We start from the raw sequence: 11,054 nt of genomic DNA, 5'->3' as shown, positions 1-11,054 counted from the left end.
AGCACAGGCGACGAGGTTGGAATTTCATTGGCTTTTATTCGGATAATTAAGACCGAACATGAGAATGGTCGTATTTTGCGAAATATCTTAGTAGATTAAATTTAAATATAAATTCTACATTTCGATTGAGTGTGTATTCGAAAAAAAAAATTGATCGACACTAACGTATATAGGTTAGTTCAAGACAATTCGTCTAGACCATTGTAATACACTGCAATTATGTTATTGATTACCATTATTTTATATTCTGTATTCCTGTGTGGCGTTTATTTGTGAGGAAAAACATTTGTAGATCAGTATTATAGCAGTTACGTCAAGAAAATATGAGCATTGCATTACATTAGTAAATAGTGATATGGCTGCTTAATATGCCCCCATTGAAAATATATTTGCCGTGCTCTTCAGCAAACTTGATATTTTTCCTGTCAAATTTGTGATGCCAGAAATGTCAGCAATTGAAAACAGCTATGTAACATGGACAAATACATGCAAGTAGTAAAAGTCCGAACTCCAAAACAAGAAACAACTCCACAAATTCTTTGAGTTGCTCTATGCAAATGGTCCTCCACCTACACTTACATGAAGTACCATTTGTATTTTTTTGCTGAGGTGTTGAGAAAAAAATATATCGTTGATGTCAGCTAAGTGTTTCGACAAATCCTATAGAATATGATATGTTGCATAAATTCGCTAGAACTTTTAATCATTTCTGTTACATGTTTCATAGAGCACCTAAAAACAATGTAAGGCATCATTTCGTTTGCTGTATATATATTATATAATACCATGAAAATTGTATGGAAACCTCATTATTTCTCAAATGTTGATGACTTATTCGGGGTTAAACAAGTGACTAAACGCTGCAGTTTTTTAAATTATTTTTAGACGTGTTTTTGTTCAAGTTGTTGGTAATAATTTCGTCTATATCCTGACTGCTCAGCTTAACAATAAACCATTTTTTTAATTTTAATGTTAACACCACTTTTTGTGAAAGTAGTTAATGAAGTAGTCTCTGGATTAAGCTACTTATAGTACCAAGTTGTTTACTTTTGTTAACATTTACATATTTACACATTTCGTGTTTACTTGTTGGGTGGACCAGTTTGGTGGTTAGTTAAGTTTATGAGCGCGCGCATGCGCAGAAATGAGCATTATAGACAAAATGCATAAGCTGTGCATGTGTGATGTAGTACAGACGTTTTTGAAGAATTTCTAAAAAGGATCAACAGTATTGACCAGAAACAGCAAAAGCTCGTGAACAGAGGGACTGAACATAAATACAGGATAATTTTATTCACTTTTTGTTATCGGACGACCTGTGGAATTTACGAGAACATAGAAAGGACACGACCAATGGAAAATATTAACGAGACAATGCCTCACCATAATCAGATAGTAAGTCTTCGCAGTGATAACTTGAATGTAGTTAATACGCGCCGCTGCAAAATAATTCCCAGAAACGATTATGATCTCAATATCTCAATAACACGGCAACTAAATAATTTTCATCATTTGCCTTCTATTTCTATTTCTCCCTCTCTTCACACGTGTTAAGAATATTTGGTTCCTACTGCTGATTTTGGAGATTTTGCGCTCACCGAACATCAAACCAAAATACTAGTACACCCATGAAGTAGTAATGCAGTAACTGTGCCTCTTGCCTTACCTTTGTTTATGCGCATGTGGTGCTGACAATTTGAATCGGTGGTCATAGAACACTTCTATTATATATTGTTTAATGACGTAATTTTGATGCACGTGAAATTCTGTATAATGTTACAATCATACCAAATCATACTTAATCACTTTTGGATTTCATGACAAATATGATGTTGTAAATGTTTTGTTATAAGAAGCAAAACTTGGTCAATGCGGTCTGTCAGTGTTTCAGTATATTAGTCCTAGCTCGGTTGCAAGGCCGGATCCAGAACACATTTTATTTGGGGGGGCCAAAAAAAATTGGTTCCCGAAACAGTGAGTCCAAAAATGTTCCTCCCCAAATTTAATATGATGTGCAAATGTATTGCTTTCGTTGAGTTTTGTGGTGTACGCAATGTCTGCCTGTTTTGCGACGTTACTTTAAAAAAAAATGGGTTCGTTTTGGGTGGGGGCATGACCCCTGTTGCCCCATCCGCCGTTGCTCGTTTACGTTTTTTTAATGACAGTTCCCCTATTCTACCAGTAATGTATTTAAAGTGGGTATTTTGTGTTAATGCCGGATATAGATTTAGTATTATGGTAATAAATAACCGAGTACACAGAAATCTGTGTTTCACTGTATGTAATGTTTCTCGTCGGTGACGTCTGAATGACCCAAGTCTGTTAATTTCTATGAATTTAACTTTAAAAGAATGTTCATACATAACAGAAAAATCCATATACTCGCAGAATAGATTCAGTATACAGAGAACAGGACACAGTAAGTGGAACAAATAACAGTAAAAAAAAAAAATAACAGCCAATAGGAAGCGAGGTGCAAAAAAAATGTAGGTAGTATAACAAGCAATTTTTTAAACTTTCAAAATGGCTGCCATTACTTGTTATTCTGTCTATAATTGTTTTTAAAGGGCAAATCTGCAATAGCCCCATGGCCAAGTATCTTTCTCATGACATACTCTGACTGTGTGCCAATCCCGCAATCCCATCACCTATCTGCTACACTATAACACACCACCGGCGGCGGAACCGGGGGGGGGGCAGAGGGGGGAGTTGCCCCCCACTTTTGAATAGGTAGCTATTTTGCCCCCCCCCCCACTTTTTACCAGGAGCGATTTTTAAAAAACGAGGTTAATTAAAATGATACAAGAGGTAAACAAGATTTTTGAACACGTGTCTCATTTACAGGCCCCTATTAATAGTATTATGTACTACAATGTATCTTTTGCTCAGAAAATATTTGTTTAAGTGGTCAGAAATTGCCTCAGATCGCACCACAGAGCATCTAGAATCCAAATTTTTTTTCGAGCCCCACGCCTCAAGGGCTTCGCGCTTCACGCTCGCATCAATTCTGATCAAGGTATGTTCCCCCACTTTTGAAAAGCGATTAACACCCCTGGTTGGGGTTGAAATTTGACAATAGGCCTTATACCTAAGTGAGTATGGCGACACAAAATTTGAAAAATGATACGAAAAATAGGGATATACCGTAATTTTCGGAATATAAGCCGCGCGGTGTATATATATAAGCCGCAGCACGCAAAAATCTGCAAATTAAGATCTGAAGTCGGCGTATATAAGCCGCATCCACCGCAGCGGTTTCAATTTTGTAAGGCCTCTAAATTCTAGTCAAAAAGCTCTGAACCAGTTCCAGTTACACCACAGAAGCTATAAAAAGGGCCCCAAAATTTATATCAAATCATTTGCAATCGATACTCTTACAAACAAATATGGAAATTGATGATGAGATATAAACACCGGAAACTGCTGCCGGCTGCCCCGTCCCGGTCCCCGGCCTTAAAAGTTAGTGCATGGCCGGCCAGGCAGCCTGCGCCGCGCCGCGCCGGTGAATGACAACATTTTCCCGCAGTACGTGAGAGAGTAAGCAACCTGACTGGATTGTCTGACTGGATTGCTACAAATATTGCTTTTGTGGCAACGGATGCTGACTTGTTTTGTCCTAAGAATAAACAGGTCCGTTTTTACTTCAAAACTTTTCAAATTTGTGTGATTATTAGCGAATAGTAACGTAAAAAATTCAAGTTTCTATCGTAACTTTCTTCAAAAAAAGTCAAAACCAAAGACCCTTTAGCGCCGTAGGAAACGATGCTGACATTTTTATGGACGAATCCATTAATTTTGTAAGGGGTGATTTAGTCCCTGTTTTGAGTTTTACATCGTTTCTTGAATTCGTTTCAAGAAAAAATATATTCCGTGACGTTAAACAACTTATTATCTAATAAAGAAATGTTTCGAACACCATAAAAAGTATTAGTCGTCTTTTTTCGTTTTTTTTTTTAATTCAGAAATATTGGTAATTATTGTTCCTAAGAAAGTACACACCTTCATTACCATAAATGGTGTGGTCCGCTGGGGGAAAGCATGCAGCTAGCTGCACACCACCCATGGTATCACGTTCGGCTGGTCACAAGCGTCGAAGACAGCTTTCACCGTACTTTTTACCGCTCGGTACCTTGGTTTCGGTTTGTTAATGACTTTTTTAATTGATAATTCATTTCAGCAACACCTCTCTTCTTATACCAGTACACTAACTACACATGTGAATCTTATTGTTTATTTTTCAAGGCTCAGCGTATAAGCCGCCCTGTGTATAAGCCGGAGTAAACATTTTCATGGGCAAAATCAAGCCGCGGCTTATATTCCGAAAATTACGGTAGGAATAGTGCACATGCATAGGTTAAAAGACATTGCGTAGGTCACACTTTCGTTTTGGACCAACTTCACACTTTTCCCATTTGCTTTGATTTTGCTTTAATCCTGCTCCGGGAACGGCAACTGGACCTTGCGGGGGGCAACACTTTTAATAGTGCCCCCCCCCCCCCCCCCCCACTTTTAAAAGTGTTCCGCCGCCAATGTAACACACTAACTATGTGACCAACGCGTGTTCACGCGCGCACTTACACCATGTGAAAACAAAACATTTAGACTCCATTAAGACAATACACTGCCAGAAGCTCCGTGCTTAATGTACACCAAAATGTTTTGAAACTGTGACTCAAGAACTGAGCACGAAAACCAAGAAGGGCTCAGATGTTAATTTTATAAAAGCTCAAACGACTTTCCAAATAAATGTAATGCAATCTTGTTTATAGCCGTCCACGTACCTTACTGCTTCAAGTACACGCAACATTATGTGTCACTGATTGATATATGTTCCGTTATAAAGACCGTCATTTTGGATTCCCAAATTGCATAGCAGTTGATCATGTAACCATTTACTAAATTTTAAGTGACAACTTGACAGAAAGGTTGTGGGTTCAGAAAACACGTACCTGACAGAATCACTAGAATTTAATGTGAAAACAATTAACCATGAACGTTATGGGCTCCGTGCGCGAACAATAGAGGGCGCGTGATTGAGCTCCGTGGGCGGGGGACACAGCATGCGCGTACTATACTGTACTGGTTCGTGCGCAAAGTACGCACGAAGTTCCTGAGTGTGCAAAAGCTATAGCAACCGCGTCTTCGCGTGAGCGTCAGGCGTCGTCGGCGCGCGAATACATTCGAATTCAACTTGCAATGGTCTCCGAGACTAATCTCCGCCTCCAATAACCGTTGGAGACATTCGAAATACGCAGTGGAAAGATCGGGAACCAGTCTAGATCACCCCCAACTCTCCTTTTCTGGCCTTTGATGGGGTACTTGTACACGGAGCGGATAACTATCCGAACATGAAAATCAACAGGGAGTGCATAAGCCCTAACCGTCTGCACTTTAATAAGGATTCTGCGTCCTGAACCCGTAGGGTTTGGGTAAATGAAAAATAATAAAAATGGGGGGGGGGGAGATTAGGCATATACAGGTCCGACTGTAGTTGAATTGTTAAACATAAAATTTAGTTTAGCCAAAATATTTCAGTAAAATGCTGAAATGTTCTCATTCCAGAACCCATTCGTTCTTGGCAAGATGGGTAGTTACCCGGCAAGCAACAAATCCAAAGAGATTGGACTCTCGCGTACACGGGTGGAGTTCGAGGACGACTGGTTCGCTCAAGGGGCCTCCCGACGGGTTTACAAGGGAACATTTCATGGTATCCCCGAAAAGGAAGGAAAACGATGCGTTGTTAAAGTGTATAAAGAGGAATGGTATGAAGACGCTAAGGACTATGCGTGGAAAGTAGATGACCTTGCCTACCGCAAAGCTAATGAGATGGCACAGTTGTTTAACATGCATCACACCGCCATGTATCCAACAAGCATCAATCGTAAGATAGAGTTTGTTAAGCCCGAATTCACTCGCGTTGACGCCCATGCTACTAACTATTTCCTTGGATTGTTTCCATATTACAGAACAGTCAAAGGCAAACTGGCATTCACAAGAGACAGAGTCACAAACGTTATTCCCTCAAATGCGTCGCTACTTGTCGAAAGGTACCTTGAGGGAGATTACGTCAAATTCACGAGTAACACTGGATTCGTAGACCCTGAAAACGGCGCCTTGCCAGCTGCTTTCAGTCATTTTACTTATCACGCATCCGAAGGCGAGATTTTGGTCAGCGATCTGCAAGGAGTGATGAGCGATACACGGTACACATTCACCGACCCAGCAGTGCTGAGTGGAGGCACAGAGCTCGGCGTCTATGGCCCTACCGATTTAGGGAAATTCGGTATTATAAGGTTTTTCAAGAGTCACAGTTGCAATGAACTGTGTAAAGGGCTGAATAAACCCCAAATATTTAATGTTACGCGGGGCGAACAGGTGGTCATGGATCAAATTGTCCAAAACATGTCGGGCAAGAAGTCCTCCACATACACGTATCAGTTGAGTACGTCGTCTGACGTCCCAAAGTCTGAAGTCGAACAACTGCAAACAAAAATAGAGCTGGAGGCAATCCCGGAAGAATCTGACTCGGATGTAGAAACTGAATACCACCAGAGTGGCCTACAACAAATCGATTCGGCGTATACCACTTTGCACGGTGAACTTGAGTTCTCAACTACAATAGATCAAATCAAGGCTTCAATTAGCAAATCTATGCCAGACCTCACTTCCTCATCAATACATTCGCTGCGTATTTTGTCTGATTCAGATTCAGATTGATTTCCCAACTTGAATTCACTCACGGTTTCTATGATTGTCCAAAAAAAAGTATCCGGTTTCTGGTCTGCACACGCGTCGCCGTACCCATGCGCGTCGGCAAAATTAAAACGTTGTCTTTTTTTTCGATGTGAGATGATGTCTCAAACCACCAAACTGGTTTGACTGGAATGCTGCACAATTTTAACGTGTTTTTGATGGGGTTACGATCGAGTATAAGCTTAACGTGGCCTTTCTGGGCTCCCATTATTTTGCATTAAATTTATTCGGGCACCATGCATTTGCAGACGGAGATGTAATTGTGTGTCTAGAAGCCAGACTGAGAGAGCGATGGTCGTGTATCTGGAACCTGTAAACGCTTTTTAATCGCCCAATATGTAAGGGAACAGACTAATGACCATCGGGCAGTTCATGCATGATGTCGATGTCGCTGTATGGTCTGACGTTACCGTTTTCTCAGATTTTTGTCTTGACTATCCAAATTTCCGGAAGAATGTTCGTGTCGGTCGAGATCGTAAGTGGGTGCAGAATTCTCAAGCCACGGCCTTACAGAAATCACCTCATGATCCACTCTGAAGGGTGTTTTTTTTTAAGGGGACCGAAAACGAAGCATCATCGGGGGAAAAACCCACGTCGCCCCTCTTCACCCCGGATTTCCCTAAAAACAATCTGCAGTCTATCTACGACGCGGTTGATTTTGTTTTTGTTCTGAAGGTGGCACAACAAACAACTTACAATAGGACCGTGTTCATGCGTGCAATGGGAAAGTGTCCTAACCTTCACAATCGCCTAAGTCTTTTTTGCAGGCACCTACGCAGAAAAGCAAATAAAATAGAGAAATGCATGGCTCTCCCACATACCTTTGAAGCTTTTCGCTTTCATAGCCATGTAAGCCTCCTTTTTTTACGACAAAAATGATACGATCAATAACAGCAATTTTCAAAATGGCTGCATTGCAAGTTTATTATCTAAAACTTCAAAGTACATTGTAGTTACATGGATTGTATACGTAATTATTTCATAGATTTTTTTATTTCAAGTTGGCGGAGATGAATATTTTCTTCCTTATATGATCTTTAAGTTAGTATTTATAAAAATACTTCCTACTTAATTAAGGTAGAGTTCTATATTTAAAGAAGAACAAATCATGTTTCTGGTTTTGTTTTTGTTTTTTGTTTGTTTGTTTGTTTGTTGGGGGGTGTTGGGGCGTTTGTTTGTTTGTTTGTTTTTGGTCAATAAACAAATTGTGATATAGCAGTACAATGTCAAGTAGCAAAAGAACGGAAAGTCCAAGCTATTTTCGTTTACGTGGGTTGTTGAAATACACCAACAGCACTATCCCATTTTGTCCAGTCATATAGTGTGATTTTGTGTACGTTAGTGTGACCCATTATATCGACTATGCATCCATAGTGATGTATTCCAAAGTAAAGGATGTCATTGCTTGATATACGAACGAATTTTTTAGAGAGATCTAACAAAATGTATGCACTGCCCATACATGGGCCTTATATTGCGAAAAATATATTGTTCATCAAATTAGGTCCTCATTTTATAAACTAACAAACGTTAACTAAAATATATAAAAACTAGAGATTCACGATTGTTGTTACAAACGCAAAGTGGTCGGGTAGACAATTATTTTATGAAACACTGTCCAGTTAAAGGGAATATACAACATTTGCAAACATCGAAAAATAAAACTACCAAGTTTTTACGAAATACCTTACTAGGATGTTGGTAAATGACAGTCTCAAGCATCTTGTAAAATTATGGCACCTGGTGTGAAGTCATTTTCAAGAAAATGGTATTTTTGTAAACATTTCCAACGGTGGTCGGCCGACCATCGTTGGAAAACCTAACTAGTTTTCAACTACTGCTCCAAATTTACCATTTGTTCAGTCCAAATTTTGTTTGCTATTGGTTACATGTTCATGAACGGGTGCAGGCCAGCTAGACTGGTTCCCTTGCCTTACAATTTTCCATCATCTATAAATTGATCCATTTTATCTTTTGTGGAGTCAGGGAACCAGACTACTTGAACATTTTTGTTTTTCTTGCTTTTTCCAACCTTTTCGAACACAGAACTTCAAAAATGTCAGTGTAACAATATTTGATCTATTATACTAACCTCTCAAATAGTTCATTTCTGAAAATTACAGCAAAAGCCAATGATGTATATTCCCTTTAAGTTATGAATATTATTATGTAAGAACAAAGTATCACGAAATTAAATCCTTTTCACGATCAATTATTTTGTTTAAAAATGCATCTTTAACGGGGTGATAAATTTCAGCAAACATTCTATTAGTCAAAAACGGAAAGTGAATACTGATTTAGTTCGGAGTCGATGTTCATTGTGAAGTTAAATAACGTATGAAACATTGGAAAATATAAGTGTATGTATTCATAACATCGAACTTCACAGTATTTGGAAGTAAAGGTGAACATTGTAATGGTACCGTTATTCAGGCTAAGATATACGACATGGACCAAATGATAGAATTAAATTTAAAATACGATCGTTGGCAAATTCTCACAGAAGTAACTTCCGGTCTGATGACGTCATGAATTTGAAACCTTGCCAAGTAGTCTGTGGTTAATCAAAGCATATCAAGGGGCGATTTGGTTAAATTTGAACCTATGATTTTCAAATAAAAGAAAAGAAACACTATTTTATGTGCCGCTAGGAGGCGCCCTTTCGGAAGATGACGTCATCACACTGTTGTATGTGTCTGGCATTCCTCACTTAACACTTTCATAATACATGTATATATGTCTGTAGTAAAATCCTTGCTCTTTTGAGTTATATTCAGTTTTTATTGCATTTCCGGTAACACCGGAAGTAAAGGTTAAGCGGTTTTGTGTGTGGGAACAAGAAATGTTTCTCACGGCATAGTCTACAACCTCACTAAAAAAACAAACACGATACTCTATTTAGTTCAAAAGATATAACGCAAACTTTTTGTCAAAATTTGCCTTTAAATCGTTTGTAATTTCATACATGATGACGTCATAATGAGGTAACAAAATGTATAACATCTTCGAAACATGGTACAAGTTGTCATTATTTTAGTTACCCATCCTAACTCTTAAGTTCTGCCAGATAAACTTAGAATTAAGGGGCATATGACGTGTTTTACTTGTGAACATATCTTATGCAATTATCTTCTCCTTTAAAACGCTATTTGACATTCCTTTTTTGATAATTGCATTGAGAAGTACATGTACACTTATGATTTCCTGACAAAATAATGAGGGCGTTGTTGTTATACTTTAGGAAGACGCCGTTCCGTTTGGGGGTACTAGTAAAATCGTGAACCCAACATTCGCTCATTAAAAACGTTGCGAGAAAAACTTTGGTGTACAGTCATGCACTGATACCACGGATAATCAAGTAAATATTTACGACAGCAAATATCCAACATTCTAGCAAATTTGGCGGTGAAGTTACACTACACTTTTGCTTATGTGCATGAAATTTGCATCAGCAGAAAAAAAAATTTAAAAAAAAAAATCTGAATGTTTGAATAGAACATGAAGGTGTACTTTAAAGCACTACATTAAACACAATTCGTGGGGCTTACAAACATAATTTAAAACCACGTTTTGTGATGATAGCTATATGTAATAGTCTCAAATTGCGGTGTTGTAGTCGAGTACTATTTTCCGAGTACCGAGTACTGCCGAGTACTTAGGCTGCCGAGTACGAGTACTTGTACCTCCGAGTACAAGAAAGAGTCTCCGAGCTACCGAGTACGAGTACTTGTACTTCTGAGTACGAGTACGAGTACTCACATTTCCGAATACGGCCATACGGCAAATGGTTCATTGTGCGTAATTGGCCCAGGCCCAGTCAGCCAAGGGCGGATCCGGGGGGGAACAAAAGGGGGCCACGCCCCCCCCCCCCCCCCAAAAACGAAACCAATTTTTTTTTTTTATGTGACATCGCAATAAAGGCAGGCAATGAGTACACCACCATCTTTTCCTCCAAAAAACATTGGTTAAAGTGGTCAGAAATTGCCTCAGATCGCACCACAGAGCAACTAGAATCCAAAAAAATTTCGGGGCCCTTAAGCGGGCCCCGAACCCCACGCCGTAATTATACATTCAAGTGGGTGAGGCGTGCACCCACGCGACCCACCCAAGGTATGGTTAACATTTTGTGTACACCTAGTTGGTATTATATATATCTATATATATCTATATCTATCTCTCTCTCTCTATATATATATATATATATATATATATATATATATATATATATATATATATATATATATATATATATATATATATATATATATATATATATATATATATATATATATATATATATA

The 11,054-nt window shown here is 38.7% G+C and overlaps 1 protein-coding gene across 1 annotated transcript; it reads left to right on the top strand.

Moving 5' to 3' along the window:
- Window positions 1–5,583: 5,583 nt before the first annotated feature.
- On the top strand, window positions 5,584–6,717 carry LOC119733053 (eukaryotic elongation factor 2 kinase-like). Its single transcript, XM_038206633.1, has one exon. The coding sequence runs from the start codon at window positions 5,584–5,586 to the stop codon at window positions 6,715–6,717; it is 1,134 nt and encodes a 377-aa protein (XP_038062561.1).
- The last annotated feature ends 4,337 nt before the right edge of the window (window positions 6,718–11,054 follow it).

This window comes from Patiria miniata, unplaced genomic scaffold (genome assembly GCF_015706575.1).
Source record: "Patiria miniata isolate m_02_andy unplaced genomic scaffold, ASM1570657v1 HiC_scaffold_25, whole genome shotgun sequence".
NCBI classification, from domain to species: Eukaryota; Metazoa; Echinodermata; class Asteroidea; order Valvatida; family Asterinidae; genus Patiria; species Patiria miniata.
The sequence above is the reverse complement of the archived record's forward strand: the minus strand, read 5'-3'. Positions and strand labels throughout refer to the sequence as shown.

Excerpts from the sequence above, each read along its gene's own strand:
- LOC119733053 (XM_038206633.1), top strand. The coding sequence starts at position 5,584 with ATGGGTAGTTACCCGGCAAGCAACAAATCCAAAGAGATTGGACTCTCG.